The 19017-nt window shown below is 44.9% G+C and overlaps 1 protein-coding gene across 1 annotated transcript in view; it reads left to right on the top strand.

Annotated features, from left to right (window-relative positions):
- NPHP4 (nephrocystin 4) overlaps positions 1 to 19017 on the top strand; it is a 123797-nt gene that overhangs the window by 19946 nt on the left and 84834 nt on the right. Inside the window, exons 5-7 of the mRNA XM_060258943.1 lie at positions 7565 to 7737; positions 9468 to 9532; positions 11029 to 11178. Of these exons, the coding sequence (XP_060114926.1) occupies positions 7565 to 7737; positions 9468 to 9532; positions 11029 to 11178 (388 nt within the window). The remainder of the gene's footprint in view (positions 1 to 7564; positions 7738 to 9467; positions 9533 to 11028; positions 11179 to 19017) is intronic.

Below are 19017 nucleotides of genomic sequence, written 5' to 3'. Positions count from 1 at the left end.
GCACGTGCAGACTTCTTTAGATCTGTTTGCATGCCTACAAACCAGCATGTTCATGGAAACAAAATGGAGCAAAGACTGCCATACCTACTGGGCTTGGAAGCAAAGTGTCAGAATGAACACAGAGAGATACTGATTGGCAGCTCAGTTGAGTGATAAGACAGGACTTGGGCAACACCTAGTGAGGACCTCCTACATGCATCTGACAAAGATGCTACTGAACTTAGCTCTTCTACTGCAGACCACCACAGCTGCCCTCTGAAGCTATCTGCCTTATGTTGATTCAGAATTGAATCCATCAAGGTCAGTATTGTCTACTCAGACTGGCAGTGACTCTCCAGGGTCTCAGGTAAAGATTTCTCATTCTGCTTACTCTTTTTACTGGAGGTGCTATGGATTGAACCTGAGGCCTTTTGCATGCTCTCCCACTGAACCATGCACCTTCCCCTAAATTCTTCTTATACTGGAGGATTTATACAGAGCTATGATTCATCTTTGAAGAGCAGGTCATTAACATAGCAATTATGTTTTGTTTGCATGTCAAAAGTGGGCCTTTTTAAAACTAGTCTAGAAATTGGGTAATGAATTTCTTGTTCTCTCTCTCCTGTCTTGATTTGTTTGTATGTTATGCTTGGGGTTAGGCAGCAGAGGCCGCTGTTGTTCTAGGAATGATGCAGAGTTGTGTGTTAATCCAGCTAATTCAGCAGGGGCTGTATTGTACGACTATTTCCTCTGTAAATTTTTTGCATTAAACGGATTTTTTCACATTAAACGAAGCACCCCTGGACAGAGCATCCTCAAAGCATCTAGCCTCTCTCCTCTTCTTGGATGCAGTCATTAGGAGGGCAGTATTTAATTATTTTGGATAATCTTGAATTTTGTGATTAGTACAGCACAAGAAGACTTGTTTCATACTACTGTACATTTTGCTGCTTTGCCTCCTCTCAACACTTTAGAAATGGACTGTAATGGTTGATCAGGTATTTAAGCTCCAAACAGAGAGCTTATTTTAAATATACATAACTAACTATTCATTCATTCACATAATTTCAGTAGAGAAGAGAGAGAGCAACTTACAATGTGATATTTCCTCAAATGGAAGAATGGCTTGAATGTAAGACATACATTTTATATGCAAAAAAAAGTGGGTTTTTAAAAACTGGACATCATTGTAACTTGTACGCAGATGTAAGACAATCCTTTCTTTTTTTGGGGGGCGGGATGGTATACCTTAAAAAAAATGCTATTCTTGTATTGGAGTAATACTGTATATTTTACCACTTTTGTGGGCCTTTCAAATATAAGTTTGGTGGCTTGAATAGTCATGTGCACTTCCAACATATGATTGTGTCCTGAATGTGCTAGTCAGCGTTAAGTTTGAAGTGAAGACAGAAGCTGCATTCCAATAGATTTTTGGCATTTTTCTTTCTCTCCCCCCCCCACCCTTGGGGTTGAGGGTCAGGCTGAGGCCTGAATATAGATTTGTGTCCTGAACATGCGCACAAAATTTTATTCAAATAGTTTTGTATTCATGAGATGGGTGAAGTTACGAGCAAACACACCCATCAGCAAATCTAGAGTTCCGGTCAGCAACTAAAAGCCATGGCCACCGCTTGGTACATTGCCAGCGAGAATCCCATCAGTGCATACGTGTGGAAAATCTAGGTCTTGCTGAGCTCCCCATTTTTGCAAATAGCAGTAGCTTACTCCAGCAGTAACTTCAGCAACCAAGCAGTTCAGTTCTGCAATGTAATGTACAGTGCAGTTCACGATAAGTCTTAAAACGTGAGCATTGGCAGAGCTGATTGTTAGGAATATAGCACAATTTAGGGAGAAGATGATAGGGACCTCCTGTTATTATATGTGGGGACTAATAACTGCTTTCCCTGAGCTGGATGGCCCAGGCTAGCCTGATTCCATTAGATCTTGTAAGCTAAGCAAGGGAGTCCAGGTTGCTATGCAGAGGCAGGCAATGGCAAACCTCTTCTATTTGTCTCTTGCCTTGAAAACCTTATGGGGTTGCCATAAGTTGACTGCAACTTGACAACAGCTTTCCATCACCAGTAACCACTTGTTGTTACGATGGGAGGGGAGGGTGTGTGAAGAAAAGGTTTCTGTGTTGTAGAGACCCCTTCTGAGTGCCTAGACACACGTTACACCTCCTGTCATCCCTTGTTAAGAGACCATTTGGTGTCATATGCAGAGTGAATGTCCAGTGCCATTCTAAGAAGGCTTTCCTAGGAGTAAGCTGTGCTGAGTGGGATTTCAAGTAGTCCTGCTAAGGGTAGCAGTATAAAGTCTTGAAGAGCAACTTTTTCTTTCCCCATGTATAAATGAATCAAAGCCATTCACTCCTATGGGAGAAAGCACTAGCTTGCTGACAAGGGGTGCTGGTGCATGAAGTGGAAAGCGGGTGTTTGTCCAGGATTCCAGGAAAGGAGGCATTTACAGCAGTTTACTTTGTCTTGCAGAACTAAGCAGAAGCCACTAAGAATCAAGCCAATTCTTTTATGTCTGTGTATGTATCTATCACATTTTTATCCTACTTTTCCTCCAAAAAGGCTCAGGGTAGCAGCCTTGGCTTTGTTTTAGTTCTGAATAAGGACAGAGAAGATTGAAATTTGTGTCAGTTTCTGATGAGGGAACTGACCCCTCTGTAATCTAAATATATCATTCCAGGAGAATGCCAGTTTCCCCCTGGAGGTTGGCTGCCCTGTCTTCTGACATGCAGTAGGGGCACATCCAGCCATAAGGACACCACTGACAAGAGCAGGGGTTCCCAACCTGTTGAGCATATGGGTGCTTCTTCAACTTGAGAAAGGGTGGTGGGCACCACTGTAAAATGCTGTCAAATGGGCCAGTTGCAAAACCTGGGGAGATTCCAAGCCAAGCATGAACACACATGAAGCTGCCTTGTAGTGAATCAGACAAGTGGTCCATAAAGGTCAGTATGGTCTGATCAGACTGCACTGCCTCTGAAGGGTTTCAGGTAGATGTCTTTCATGTTTCCTGTTGCCTGATAGTTTTCGCTGGAGATGCTACATGAAAAGCAGAGGATCTTACACTAATCCACAGCTCCTCCTACACATGCTACAGTGAATGCAACCACCAGTAGATCAGAGGAGTTTAAATGCTAGTTCCTTAACCCTTTAAGAGATCCGGGATCAGGATTGTTCCCTGGTTTGAGTGTTCATTGGCTGTGGGCCCCCTCTGCCCTTGCCTTGTCAGACAGACGGGAGCTGGACCTGACAGTGTCAAAGTTAATGTCATCCTGCAGTTATCGGAAGTGCCTGAAATTAATCTCTTGTCCTTTCATCCCATAATCCAGTATGATAGGAATGAAATCCAAAGGAGCCAGTAAAATTGTCCAACTGCTCAGCAACAATGACAACAGCCCCCACTCTCCCCCCAAGTTTTTCATTAAGTGTGTTCCGGATAGAAGGATGGGAATGCAGCACATTTAGAAAAGTTGTTTATTCCGTCACAGAGAATAACTGTCAAATCCAGATAAGCTGCTCCAAAAGAGGGCATGAGAACATTGTCTCATCTGTCACAAGCAGGGTTCTTGCATGGATAATTTGGTATGCTTTTCTTTTTTTTTTTTTTTGTCTCCCGGCCATTCTCTTCCAGCTAATGAATAGCTTCATATCAGAGCGATTATCCAATTATTATTCCCCCCCCCTCGATGATAATTGGGGAGCACTTGTTTCAAGAGGTTTGCAGAGGTGCCTCAGCAAATAATTACATTTCCCTCGTTTACCTTCTAGGAAAGCCACTTTTAAATGCTTCACACAATGGAGCACAGTTGTGGGTTTGTGCTGCAACCAACTGCCTTCTTAATGGCAAACATAGGTACTTGTCTGAATTATTAAATTAATGGCTTTCCTCTGTTTGACACACAAATGATTTCATTTAATATTATTGGGTTGATAGCAAGACCTTGCCAAAGGGCCCTGGTGGGTAACCATCAATCCAGGCCTTTGTGCACTCTGCATTAATTTTTTTAAAAATGCTATTAGGTCATCCAGATTCTATGCCGAAAAAAAGTGGAATTCTGTGACCAGCACCAGTCAAGCAAACTGAAACAATGTTGCATAACTGCTTCAGGAAGTCATGGGATGCTGAAGCCCCCCCCCCCCCATCCTATGAGAATCTTGTTGAGCTACCCTTCTCTTGGGCATTTCCTATACCTTTCATAGCTGTGAGGACAAGAAGCTTGCTTTTCAGATGAAAACTGAGATTCTCAGGGAACTGACACCAACCCCCTCCCCCCCCCCCCCAAGAAAAGAATCAGGTCCTGTGCTTCTATGGAATCATGGTATGTCTAGTGCACTGGTTATATGTAGCTCCTCTCCTCTTTTTTTTTTTTAATCCTGTCATTCCTTCAAGCAGCCCAGAATGACATGAACAGTTTTCCTTTCATCATTTCATCTTCCTAACAACCCTGTGAAGTAGGCTAGGCAGAGAGAGAGGGGCTAGGTCACAGTCACCCAGTAGGTTTCAGGGCTTAATGGGGGTTTGAACCTGAGTCTGCCAGTTCCTAGGCCAACATGCTAACCGTTGCATCACCTTGACTCCTTGAATTTAAGTTGCTGGTAATATTCCTTTTCTATAACAGGTTGACTCTGACTTCATTCAAGGTGTCATTTGGCTCACTCCTTGAATAAATGGGTATTCCTGACCCAGAGGGAAATGGTTAATGTTTTTTCATCTCAAGCCTTCACTATAATACTTCCCAAGCAGCCTTGCATAGAGAACGTGGTGGCTCTTGTATAGCAGAGATGCTGGAAGAGAGACGTACATTGGTAAAACTAATATTAGCGTCCCTAGAGATAGCAATAAAACTTAGCAGTGCAGCGGATCCCACGTTGTAGGGGGAGTCCGATGCATCAGGAATCAAAGCATAACTCTGTCTTCTTTGCCTGCTTGTCAGGAATTACTGACCATTTTTTTCATCATTTTGCAATAAAAGATAATAGAATAACGATTTATTTCTCCAGGCTGATGTTTTAATGCCTCTCTTTGTTATCCTGCCTTGACAGTCCGTGATTACGGTAAATGTTGTGCTCACGACACCTGGATAATGACTCTTTAATAGACGGATTAACCTGCCGCTCAATCACAGGGCTGCCAGAGATTGCACCCGGATCCACAGAGAGACTCCTGGACAAATTCACCCCTCCCAAGAGCGGAAAGGATGTGATTTTGCCATTCTTTTAAACTTCCCTTTCCTTCCCAGGCACAGCATCCACACAACTTACTATTGCTAATGTCAGGGCTGTGGGTTGCCCTGGTTGAGTGGATTGGCAGGGTCTATTCTTCAGCTCAGAGTCCGTGAGCTCAACTGTAGGAACTGGAGTGGAAGGCTTTAGCTGGAGCATGATGAAGGCAGGCTTCTAGTACTTAGTACTGCCTGGGTTGGGAAGAACCACTGCTGTGTCAGAGCATTGTACAGAAGGTCCCAAGATCAGTCTCCAGCTAAAAGAATCAGATGGTAGGTGATGTGAAAGATTTCTGAGACCCCAGGGAGCTTCTTCCAGTCAGAGTAGATGATGCTGACCTTGATAGGCGAAGGGTTTGACTTAGTATAATATCATCATATGTTCACTTATGTTTGAATGCTGATTGCAGAGGTCAGTGCTGTACAAAGTCATGGGTGACCTCAGGCCATGTTTTGCTGCTGAGCTTCAGAGGATGTGTGGGATGGGAAGCAGGAGGCCTGAGTCCCTGTCTCTGAGGCTGGAGAGAGGTGGTGACAGTGGAGCAAGTTGTTTCATGAGTAGGATTTAAGGGCTTTTTTTTGTGGCAGGAACTCCTTTGCATATTAGATCACCCCCGCCCCATGATGTAGCCACTCCTTCAAGAGCTTACAGTAGGCCCTGTTAGAAGAGCCCTATAAGCTCTTGGAGGATTGGCTACATCAAGGGTGTGTGACCTAATATGCAAAGGAGTTCCTGCTACAAAGAAAAGCCCTGGATTTAGGACCAGCAGCCTGGCAGACACTGTCAGAGGTGACCATTGGCTGAATGGAGGACAGATCAAATATAGTTTTTATACCCTTCTCAGATCAGGTGGAATGCACAGACTACTTGGGTGTGTGGAGTCTCATGGGAGGAGGTTGCAGCCCAAGACACCTTCTTGTTTGTACCCTGATTGGCTCACCACAAAATGCAGCAGAGCCCAAATCTCCAGGGTGCTGACAGACCATCAGGTTCCTCCTTTCAAACCTTCAGAGTCAGTGACAGCCAATCAACAGAACAGCTGAAGTGTCTTTACACTTATTCAAGAACCATCCTTTGCAACCAGTGAAATGGGTACTTCTTGTGGCACAACTGTGTGCTCTACAAATTCTTCTTGGAATCCCCCAAGTTCTTTTTAAAAAATTCAATCTTATTTTAAATTGCCCTGTTTTATGGTAAACTAAATTCCTATACCTTATGAACGCCAAGAAAACTGACTCCATGGAGGGAAGGTGCCAGAGACTGTGGGAGATAAGCAGGGCTTTGCCAGCAGATGTGGAAAAGTTTCCTTGAAGATAGAATGTTCAAACCCCCACAATCTCATGATGAGATTTGGACTTCTATTTCTGTCCTCCCATATGAGATGCTGTGTAATGTAAGCTTGCAGCCTGTTGAATGGATTCCAGTTTCAGGGTCATCTGCAGGGGATGGGTGTTGCTGGCTTCAGATGACTGAAGCCCTGATATGTACCTGTGAGGTAAGATCAACCAGAGGTTAACCCAGTAAATGATATTAAGTTGAGTGATGCAGGGGACAACAGTCTTACATTGTGCTGGGAACAGACTTCAGTTGGCTTTTTTTATTATTTCTTGCCACTTGAAGGACACTAGGAGGATGGCTTCCTGCTGGGAAGTTTGTGGCATTTCTGGACAGGAAAGGGAGAACCTAGCATACCAAGAGTGAGATCCTTTCTGCTCCCAGGCTCAGCAAATTAGAAGTGAAAACACTGCAAAGCCCAGGAATGATTTAGCCTCTGCACTATAGCACTCTGCTTCATCCTTCCTATAACTTCCTACCCTTCCATACTTGCTAAAGTGATTGAGTATTGATGGTCAAAGGCACATTTCCTATAGCCTGGAATCCTGTTAAGTCAGCAGAAGAATGGAAGGATATCCTGGCAGTTTTCAGGGATCAGTAAGGATCTCAGAAAGAAGAGGGACAAGGGATCTATCCAACCCACCAAGATAGGATAACAGACTTGTGGAGCTGTCATGTCTCATGGGTTTTAAACTTTGTCCTAGAGGGAACACTTTTCACATCTACATCTGCTGAGGGAACCAGCTGAGAGTCTCTGAGCATATTGTATGTAGTTCTCAGAGTGTACATAAATCATGCCCCATGATCCCCCTGTGCCTGTGTGTTGTAGGGTAGGGTTGGTACTGGTGGAACAGCTGTCTTTCAGTATCCTCTAGTAGTGACTGTTTTATTAAGAAACCTCTGGGGTTTTTTTAACACAGTTTTGAATACCTCTGTAGGAAGCGAGTCCCACACTACCATGAAGACCAAACTCAAGTTCACCTTCCATTCTCCCCTCTTGTCTTCTTCAGACCGTCTATTTTCACACATCTTTGGACCATCCCAGTATCATCCTCGTCATAGAAGTTGTGGCTTCCATCAGGAGACAGAGCGGGACTCACCAGGATCTGTCATGTGGCTTTGGAATCCTGCGTATATTTAACAGCAAGTCTGAGCCAACAAATCTGGGCTTGAAGGAGAAAGGGTATCTTCCTCCTTTGGGATCACTGACTCTTGTTGGGGGGGGGGGACGTACATGCAGTCTACAAGTTGTTCAGTCATGGTGTTGGTGACAATAAAGAGTTGTTTGGAGGGTATTTTGGCCATAGTCTTATTTGGGTGAGGGACCGTAGCTTAGAGAGGCTCAATCCATGCTTCGAATGCAGGTGGTTCAGTCCTTGACATTTCTAATCTCAAGGGTCTCAGAAAACAGTATTGGGAAAGACCCTTGCCTTGGAGTGTGTTGCCAGTTAGAATGGGTGCCACAGCATATCATGCATAGCCTTGTGGACTGCTGTGGGTCTTCCATAGCTCGTTGCATTTCTCCACTGAAATGCAGACACCACCTACAAAAAATAATCCTGCTATTACTATAATCCCAGATCAAAAGAGAGCAGTTCACTGGTATTTGAATTCATGTCCAGAGCTGATTCACCACTTGATGAATACTCTTGCAGGGACCATTATCAGCAATCAACATAAATGATAATAGGAACTGGGAATATTCATTTTAGCCTTCTCCCTGATGCAAGGAGTTTAAATAGCGTATTCAAATATGCAGCATTTCCTTCCCTCACTGAACTCTACCTGCAGCCTGAAATGGTACGGTACAATATTAATTTTATTCAAAAATGTTTACCTTGTCTGCTTATCAAAAAGGATCTCATGGAACTTAAGACAACAATAGGGCTTTAAACACAGAAAACAGATGAAATAAGATTTTTTTAAAAAAGTCTCCCCTTCCTAAGCCTGCTACAAAACACACATCATGGCATTGGCCATGAGAACCATTGCCTAAGCAGGTCTACCCATAAGTATGTCCCGTTTTATTCAGTGGGACTTAGTCACAGGGAAGCCATCTTAAGGACTGCAGCACCAGTCAGCCAAATGGCTTCTTAAACGGCAAACTCAGTCCTCCTAAAAGAACTAAGTGAGGATGCACAGATAGGACATTCTGTAAAGAGGATGCCACCACAGTACTGCTTTTGATTGCCATATCTCTGAAGACAGTGTCTCCCTGGAAGACTGCTAATCCTATATGAAATGGGCTGCGTGGGTGAAGTTGCTCCTGTAGTTCTTGATTCTGTGGATCATGTAAATGGAACAATGGTAGAGATAAGGGATTGGATCCAGATGAAACCAGCAGGTTTCCACCGTTTTTTCTTCCTCCCCCAGGCCCCTGTCATTCCATTCCATTGGATAGGATCTCCTGTCCAAAAGGAACAGCATTTTATGGGAATCAGTGGGCTGTGGTGGTTGGCAAAAGGCAGAAAAACTCTGTTTTGCCATAATGTTTCTGCAGGCACAAGGATTTCTGCTTATGCAGCACAATTTTCCATCTGCCCCCCTTCTCATGCAAGACTGGACAACCTCTCCCTCCCCAAAAACTTGTTCTTGAGGGTTCTCTCTCTTCAAAGAAGAGGATCTGAAGGGCATTTTGGACTGCTGTAGGAGGCTGAAAAATCATGTGTCATGAGTGGAAATCCTTATACCTGTGGAACTGTCTAGTCTGGATCTGACACACAGGGAACTCGCAATAACTCCAGAAGTAATTAGGAGGTAAGAGAACTTAGGCAGATTCAAGGGATTCATCACCCTATCCTTGTGACTTTTACATAAAGCCTTAGAAGTATTCATGTGTGCGTGTGTGTTTAATTCTACCTTTTTACACTTGGGAAATATCTCCAGGTCATGATTTGCCCCTTTTCTTCCCAGGCTCAGTCTGTATCATGGGACTCCCCGAGCCCTACTGCACCCGCTATTCCAGGAGCCAGTAGAGAGTAAGTCACAAAAGAGCCTTTGTCTTTTATTGTACGTTAGATTTGTTGTACTCTAGCCACGTGCAACCCACAAAAGGGGGAAAGAGGAGAAAGGAAGTGATGCTTTAAGAGAAGGGGCAAAGCCAGGAGATGGAATAGAAAGAGGAACAGCCTCTTTGAGTTTGTCACTTGTCCCACCCAGTGTTCAAAGCACTGATTCCTCAGATATGTACTAGATAGATCCCACTAACATGCCTTAAGAAATAACTGAAGAATGAAAGGCTTCAGTTAGCTTCAAGCACCCATGCCACAAAAGAGCCTGCCTGCAGTTCTGGCAAGAGAAATCTTCCTGCTTTTCAAACTGCCATATTCTAAGGACATTTCATTCTTCCCTGTCTCAGAATCAGATGTGACTGAAATGCTGTGTGTCACACAAACACACACTTAAAAAAAATAAACATTACAGCATTATTCATCCTCAGGCAGCTGCCCTTTGCATCATTGCAGGAGTCTCTGTTCTAGACATACCTGTTTCCAGTCAGGAGGCATACCCACAACATTGTCAGTGCTGTCCTAAGTGGTATTAGGCCTTTTAAAGCTCATGGACTTCAGTGGATTTACAGAGTGTCAGTCTGCTTAGGACTGCATTGTGAATTGTGCATTCGTTGTTCAGTTGCACAGTCGAGTCCAACTCTTTGCGACCCCATGGACAAGTTACGCCAGGCCCTCCTGTCTTCTACCATCCTCCGAAGTCTGCTTCGGAGAATTGTGCATAGACCTACTATTACATATTCAAAAAGTAAACCTCATCTAGTCTACAAATGAAATTTAAATCCAGATTTAAAAAAAATCCAAAGTCTGGGGAACAGTGAATCTAAATCTTGGGGAGCAACCAGATTTATAAACAAAATGTACTCTTTGTTTTCCTATTGATCTTTGCTCAGTTTCTCCCTTATGGATGACTCTTTCTGGACCATCCCTCCACATAGCACCAAGAGAAGAGCCAGGCCTGCTTGAGAGGGACAAGAGTCCTTCCTGGCAGCATTTTTGCAAGGTGGCACGTTTTTTACTCTTGAATATTTCACGAAGCATGAGTCCCACTTTGAGGACCAGGTCCAATCAGTACACCAGAGCAAAGTGGGATGCCATTACTTATTTAGAACTGCTGCACTGGGCTTTCCTGTGAGTCTCCGTCGAGGAACCTCTCTCCCTTTGCATCTTATCAAATCTCATAAGCTAAACAGGGTCAACTGTGATTAGTACTTGGATGAGAGACCACCAAGAAAGCCTACGGTTGCTACGAAGAGGCAGGCAACAGCAAACTGCCTCTTGCCTTGAGGGTTATATTGTTTTACAATGACTTTATCTTAATTTTCTTTTTAATACAGAAATGGTTGTGGGTAGCTTTAAAGGGTGAGCAGACAAGATGCCTTTGGCAAAGAGTAGCTTAACATTTTCCCTATCTGTCTCTATATCCGCGTTTTAAACAGTGCCTCTCACCCTTCCTCTGTCTTTAGAGAATATGTACCTGACCATGATAGACAGCAGCCACCTTCAGTGTGCCTTGCAGCCCCACCCACTCTTGGAAACCGTCTATCACCTGCTTCCGGAGAACACCCTTGTGTCCAGTCTGCAAAGAGTCCCCGGAGTGTTGACAGTTCAGGAAGGTATGCACAAGCCATCAAGCTATGTTTCTTTTTGTAGTGCTCAAGGTCCATGAACCTTGTGCTTACTCACTATTCATTATGTGGTTTTGTGTGGTTGTGACTTTGGCTAACTAGAGTCCACAGACATCTGAAAGAGCCCAGAGAATCCTCTAAAAGGGGAAGCTCTAGGAGGGCCATGACGCTTACTAGTGAATCATAGTGGTGAGAGCTGGCTCATGTTTTACAGTGAGGGTTGCCTCTTTCTTCCAGGGAGCCTGTCATATGTTGTATGTGCTTGCTTGCAGCAGGGTCTTTTTGTCACTGTTGGAATTTATTAGCTTATATAAAAAATGCCTGCATGTCTCTGCAGCTTTTCCTATCAGCCCATCTGCCTTTTCTTCCTGAACTGTTTGGCAGCGCAGGTGGGAGAAGGATTGTTTGAAAGGTGAACAGAGAGGTAAATTATAGTTTGGCTAACCAGTCCTTTCACTTGGGATTAAGCTCCCCAGTGTCCCTTTCCTATATCACCACTTCCTCCTGTTTTAGGGAGCAAGCTTTTTTGCAATATTAGGCCAATCATGTCTCTCATCTCAGGCCTATTTGCATGCTAGCAACCAGCTTACTAAGGAAAGGGGAAAAGACTGCCTTACTTAGCAAGTAGGAAGCCATGTGTCAGAACTGATCGTGGGCTGTAACCAGCACAACTACCAACTGGAAATACAACTGAATGGTAGAACACAACTGAATGGTAGAACAAATCTTTGGGAAACAGGAAGAGGGTCCCAAGGCTTGTAGAATGGGAAGAAGCACAGCTCCGTGGAAAGAAAGGCAGGAAAAAGCCTGCTCCTCACCTTTTCCTCGATAGCCTGTCTTTTCATCGCATTCCTGTGTGCATCCCCCCCAATGAATGGGTAATTTTTCCTAACCCATTAAAGAACATCTCTTCTAGAGTGTTGACGAGTTTCTCATCATTCAGTCCTCAAGTAGAAGCTTTGACTCATTTTCCTGCTGTCTGGCCATCGGTGTGGCCCTCTTGCCTGAAAACAGGTTACCATGTTCACTTCCGGAGTGCCCAAATTGACCTCCTCAGGCTGTGTCTGGACTGCAGGACTTCCCAGTTATATTCTTTGTTGGCTCTGGTTCATTTTGTTTTGTTTACTGCATGTTCAAGCATTATTCATTGCTAGCAAAGTGCCTATTATCATGAAGATAAGATGGAAGGCCTTTAGAGTAGGCGTATAGAGAAGTGGCAGATACACTTTTGAAATAATTGATCTGTTGATGTTGACTCACTTTTCAACCCCCCCCCCCCCCCCCCCGCTGTGATTGCCTCTCCCACCTCCCTCTCCTGGGGGAAATGGAACAAGATCGCAAGGCACCAGAATAAACTGTTAGTTTGGAAGGCTCCTCGTGATTGGAAACAATTTTATTGCCATTGGGAACAGTTACTGAATTTCCAAACAGGGTCCAGCTTGGATCAAATCTCAGTCAGATGCTGACTGTACATCTCTATTTTTTGTTTCTGGGCTTGAAGAGGGAGTCTGGAACCTCTTTGCGGAAAGTCACCCTCTAGGTTAAGACTCAGGCCATGAGGTTCAAACCCCCATGTTACCAGCATATTGCCCACTTGTCTTTAAGCAGTATTCAATTGGAAATAGCTCTGTACATTTGATGACTTGGAAATCGCTGATGATTTGTATGTGTGAAATATATTTCAAGAGTTTTGTGCTTCTTTTTGGATTGCAGTGGCCTAAGGTTTATGTTTATAGTGCCTCTCTGGACAATACATATATATATGTGTGTGTGTGTCTGTCTGTCTATCTAGTCTGGTGCCAAGTGGGCCCTGTGGTTGGATGCCCATAGGATTTCCACAGACATTCTTGCCTCCTTTTCCCCACTCTAGCCCCAAATCCCCCTTGACTAGGGAACCCCCAGAAACAGGTTGAGTGGAGAATTGGAGGACTACAATATGAAGAGGAAATCATTCACCCCCTACTGCCATTCTGCTGCAGAAATCCTTGATAGGATCCAACCTTGTGCTCTGAACAGGTACTATTTTTACTGATGCTGCCAGTAACAAGTTCTGGATCAAGTCACCTTTTCTAAATGCTTTTCTTCTTTCTGGCATATTGCAATGTTCAGAAAGAAAGTAACTCTTGTTCTACTTTTATGGCTGAGGATCTCTCTCTTTCTCTCTTCCTCTCCCTCCCTTCTTTTGTTTCCTTTCTCCCTTTGTAGCCAACCGTGCTGAATGGAAGCGCTATCCATCTTCAGACATCACCTTCCTTTAGTATGTTAACACACACACACACCATCAATCATTTCTAGCAGTCGTTCACAGCAAAGTGCCAGCTTTTAACCAGAGCTGCTGTGAGGATTTTTACAGACCACTGATTGCTGTAGGAGTTTCTCAGCCGGCTCTTGTGATCCAGCATCCGTCAGAGTCAGCCACCGTGGCCGGCTTAGGGCTGTTGGCCCTACCACTATCTTTGCTAACCAAGTTCTGCTTTGTTGTTATACAGCAAAATAAAAAAAATATTGGCAAGGAAGCACACTGCATTTTGTTTGCATAGCACATTTTATGGCTACTGCTCAAAGCATTTACCTTCAAGAGCCACTTGTCTGTTACAAGGCCACTTCGGTTGAGATGTTAGTTGAAGAGAGCTGAGAGCATAAGCAACCCTGTGGCCTTTTGTATCAGGGACTCCAGAGGAGTCACAAGAAGTTTTTATAGCCCAAGGCTGGAGTCTAGCTCATAAGTTCCTTGGGACTTGTGGCCTCAAAACTTGAAGCCTTCACAGAAGGCAGTAGAGTCTAGGACTACCAGGTGGTTTGAAGCCACCCATTGGCCAGGTTTTGTATAAATGCAGGGTCCTGACTTTTCTGCCTTTGCCCGTTCAACACAATACCACCTATTCTCCTTGCTCCAGCTTTCCTCTGCTTCTGACTTCTCCACATCCTCCAGGCCTAGATTCACTTATGCTCTTGACCCTAGTTGAGTCCTCCTGAAGCCGTGTAGCAGGCCCACTGCAGTTTGGAAAGGACTCAAGTGTGCATCCAGTAGATGTCTAACCCCTCAGAGTGGTAGCTTTGTTCAGCACAATGTTGTCTTTTGGTTGTTCTGACCCTTGCTTTTGTCTGCTCCACTGATGCCTGTTCCCAGGCTTTTCCCATGGCTGGTCTCATGTTGCAGAACAGGCTGCAGGAGGAAATTAGAAGATCTGTGCCATTTTGGAGGGCCTCTAAACCGGAACTCTTTAGAAGAACCTTTGGATCACCAAAATGCTTGCCTTGAATTTGTAATGCTCCCCTTCCCCTCCCACCTTTTTAAAAAGAATTATTATCTTTGTACAGTTTTCATGGTGGTTACTTGATTTGGATCTTGTTATCCAGAAGAAAGGTGAACTTGTATGTGTGTGTCTGTTTTAATCAATGTCATCCCTCACCAGCCTCCTGTCTGCCCCCAATACATAAAATTTTCAACCTGCTCATCAGGAATTAGAAGGCACTATGAAGAAAGGCAAGGTATAAATGTTTTAGCAAATAAAATAATAAATAAATTTTTGCCCTTTGAAGTTCTCACATCATTTAACATTTGAGCTTCAAGCAGTGAGAATGGGAAGCATTTATCTAAATTTACCCTGAAGACAGTTGCAGGTAACAGTAGTTCAAGGAGGTAATTGTGGGGTGTGTGTGTGCAAGTTTTGTGTGGGGAAGGGAAGAGGCTAGAGCTCTGAATGAAGTTGCCAAATCCCTCCCGTGCTGCTGCTTTTCAATGCCAAATGATGATGTTGGGAGATGTGATTTTGCATCTGTGAAGTGATGTGGACTTTGACCACTGCAGAGAGATTAAGTCCCGCGCCCTGCACCCGCCACCCTCATCCTCCCCCAATCCCAGTGAGGCGCCTCCCCGGGCAGGGGCGGTGTCTGGCCTCGGCTTCGGTGGTGCGGAAGTTGGTCTGGTCCTGCTTCCCCAGCGTGGTTGTCACTGGAAGCTGGGTAATTGCATCATGGGGTGTCAGGGTCAGGAGTGCTAGGGTACAAGGTTGGGAATCCTCTGGTGTAACAGCCAAATCACGAGAGATGTTGCCCCGGTTAGGATCATTGTTGGCTTGACAGTGCTCGAGGTACTGGTGGAGAGGGGAGTCCAGGAGCCGGGCTGGGAGCCTGGACTCTGGACAAGGGCTTCCCTACTTCTGCTTTGTGCTGCAGTCCAAAGTCCCACCAGATTTCATCCTTCAGGATTATGGGGCCATTGGAAACAGTATAGGGGACGTAGGGTGGATTTGCTGTGTGTGTGTGGGGAATTGACAGAAACAGTGCCCCACTCTTCCACATATGCCTTTTTTTAGGAGGAACTGTGTGGTTGGATGCTGCCCAATGGTTATATCCTATCAAGCATTAAATAGGTCAGATCAACACTCCATAGAAGAAAGCCTTCTGTCCTCAGTTGTATTAATTTTTATATATGAATATATGAAGCTGCCTTCTATTGAATCAGACCCTTGGTCCATCAAAGTCAGTATTGTCTTCTCAGACTGGCAGCGGCTCTCCAGGGTCTCAAGCTGAGGTTTTTCACACCTATTTGCCTGGACCTTGTTTTGGAGATGCCAGGAATTGAACCTGGGACCTTCTGCTTCCCAATCAGATGCTCTACCACTGAGCCACCGTCCCTCCCCCTTTGCCTGTTATAAAAGACATAGTCCGGACATAGTGGAATTAATTGGTTTATATAAAAGGTTTTCTATCAAACTTTTCAACCATGACTTTCAAGACTTTGTTCTTGGAGATCCCCCATGGATATCTGCTGCAGAATGATACCTGTGGATCAGGTTGTCTTGGCAGGGGCACAGATAGAGATGCTTTCACTGGCTGCTCCAATTAGGGAAATCCTTCCTGTGGAAGACCCACCAAAATCCAAGCCTGAGCATTGATAGGCCTGCCTGTTTGGGCTGGCCTTTTGGTGTCAGAGTTAAATTAGAAAGGGGTTATATAAAGTGTCATAGATGTTACCCTGTGTGGTGCTGATTAGAGTGGAAATTAAATAATTAGAATGGGACTTCTGAGGACAAAGATGGCCTACATTGGATTTGTTACTTCAGAGAAACGCCTTGTCCTCCAAAGTTAAAACTCCAGCCCTTCTGTTCTTGTTTGTTCCCCTTAATTTAGACGACTCAGCAGTAAATACTACTTGGTTACCGGACGTAAAGGAACTGAAGGCTTGAAATTGGCTTCAAATGGGCACTTTCAGCCCAATGTACCCTATAATTTGATAGACTGAAGCTTCAGATAACAGCCTCTCAGAAACTGAGAAGGTATATTTAGTTCTCAAAACTGAATTAAAGCAGATTCTAGTGTTAGCAAAGCTGATTTGTTAGCGGCTTCCGTTCTTTACCGTTCCCGCAGCTCTTAAACTGTTCTGCCAGCTCAAGACATATTATTTCATTGTATTGCCAGGTGCTTTATAGATAGCCTGGTCTGTGTCTCTTAACTACATAGTGTTGTTCAATAATGCTCAGTTATGGATCTAGGGGAGAAGGGGAAGAATCTTAAAACCGGCTGCTGCTTCTTCATTAGAAAAGCAATCCAGGAAGCAGCTGCTCTGCCTCCTCTTCCTTTCCTTGGGACCATCCATCTCTCTTTCGGGGCATGCAAGTTTCAGATGCTGCAGGCATATAGCAGCAAGCAATTCTTCTCTGTTGCGGAAGGTTTCTGAAAATGAGCATTTTCACCCTAGAAGCAAGAAACCAGTTAAGGAGTTATGTATAAATCTAATATCAACTCTTCAACATTTCAGGCGGAAGCTCTGTTTAACAGGATGTCTTTAAATCTGTACCGTCAAACAGATCTCTAGTGGGTGATCAGAAGCCCTGCTGGGCAAAAACCCCACCTGGCCCCGCCCACTTTCTGGAAACACTTGGTGTGCACCAGGAAAGGTGTGTAGTGCCGTGGCACCCATAGGCATGACATGGTTCTTAGCCTTCACTTTGCCAAGTTGCCTGAAGGACAGAGCCTTTCCTACCACAACATAACTTGCTACACAAAGCCCTTGTCCAGGGAGAGTCCAGCCCTCCTTCAGCAGAATAATCAGCCTCCCTTTTTGCTAGAAAACAAGAAGACACACTGAGTCCTCTGTGTCACCTTGCTGAGAGGGATGCCCGTTCAGTTAAGAAATAATGCCTCATACGTCCAGCCTGGGATGGTGAGGGTAGGAAGCAATAGGAGAGTGCACACAAGAATGGGTATTAGTCAAGAAAGCCCCAACGTTTTGTGAGTTCTAAAACTTTTCTTTGGCAAGGAACAATGTGCTTTTTCAGGTAGGTCTCCTTGCCAGGGATTGTTCAGTATCTCACATTCTCCTCCTGATTGCTCACCGTCCTGCCGTACCTTAAAGAGCTCTTCTCCTGTGACCGCTTCCTTGCCATTCAGGGAGCTTGATCAGACATCCCTGCCGACAGGCTCATCAGTCACCCACTTGGCTGCTGTTTGGCCGGGAACTTTCCAGCCGATGAGCTTAGCAACCTTGTCGCTTAGAGCAAAGTCACTCTTGGCCATGTACGGAGTGGCGCAGTCATACCTTCCTGGCCTCCTTCAGCGTAATAGAGATGGATGAATCCCCTGGGTAAAAGGTGACTCCCTGGCGGTCTGCTAACTGGCGCAGACGGGATGGAGAATCAGACTGGTTTATTCCATCTATTTCTTCTTTCTGAGTTATGCTGTTTTCATTGGCTTCTGCTATAGACTATGCCATAGTTCATTGGAGGTTTAAATGATGCAGCTGAGAGGAACCACTGTTAGTCTCTCCAGCACATGATCTTCAGCTTTCTGCTAGTGCTAGACACAGGGGACCCATTTAGCTATCATGGCTAGTAAGCATAGGTGGACCGATCCTCCGTGTATTCTAAGCTGTTTTTAAAATGGTCCAAGTAAGCATTTCAAGTCCCAGGAATTTTACCTGCCGATCAAGCCAGGGTCATCCCTGTGTACTATTGTTTAGTACAGGGGTGTCATACTCATTTTTTCCTCAGGGCCAGATCTGACATATATGAGACCTTGTTGGGCCAGATACGTGTGGGGGAGATCTTCCAGGCTGTAGAAGCACAGGGAAAGCCAGCCACCCTGTGCTTCCAGGATAGCCCGGGACGCATGGCGGGGGGCGGGGAAGAAGATCTTCCTTCTGCTTCTGCAGCCATGGCTGCAGTAACACAAGGAAAGCCCAGGCATGCCCCACCTCTCCGACAGTCAGGAGAGACATGGGCGGGGAGATCTTCCTCCTCCTCCTGCAGCTGTGGCCGCAGAAGCATGAGGAAAGCCCAACTGGTCCTTGTGTCTCTGACAGTCAAAGAGGCATGGGAGGGGTCAGTTGCTCGCGGGCCAGATTCGAGCCCTTCAGGAACTGGCCCCGGCCCGCGGACTGCTTGTTTGACACCCCTGGTTTATTACGTCTTTCCAGGGTGCAAGTGTTGTGATCTAATGTCAACAGCAATTCTGCTTGTGTAACTTCTGACATGTCTTAGTGTACTTGAAATGCTGCACAATGCATTTCATTTTGGTTGGCCCTGATTAAAAGGTGGTACATAAATTTGGTTTGTTGGTTGGTTTGGGATCCGGCTTGGGCTGGTATGGCTGGTTACAACTTCTTTCACCTTTAGTATGGCTGGTGTCCTTGGAGTTAATCTAAACGGTGGTGTTGGGGACCCTGAAAAGCAGATGTTGGTTCATTTGCCTGTTTCCCTGCCAGGCTTGGCTTAAGATACTGCAAAGGGAATTTGTTAAAATGCAGCTTTCTCCCAACCTGCTGGGGAAGAACCAAAAGGGAAAACATCTGTTCCTTTGCCTTCCTGATGGGTTTTCCTTGAA

Source organism: Heteronotia binoei, chromosome 18 (genome assembly GCF_032191835.1).
Source record: "Heteronotia binoei isolate CCM8104 ecotype False Entrance Well chromosome 18, APGP_CSIRO_Hbin_v1, whole genome shotgun sequence".
Lineage (NCBI taxonomy): Eukaryota > Metazoa > Chordata > Lepidosauria > Squamata > Gekkonidae > Heteronotia > Heteronotia binoei.
This window is presented reverse-complemented; position numbering and strand designations above follow the sequence as displayed.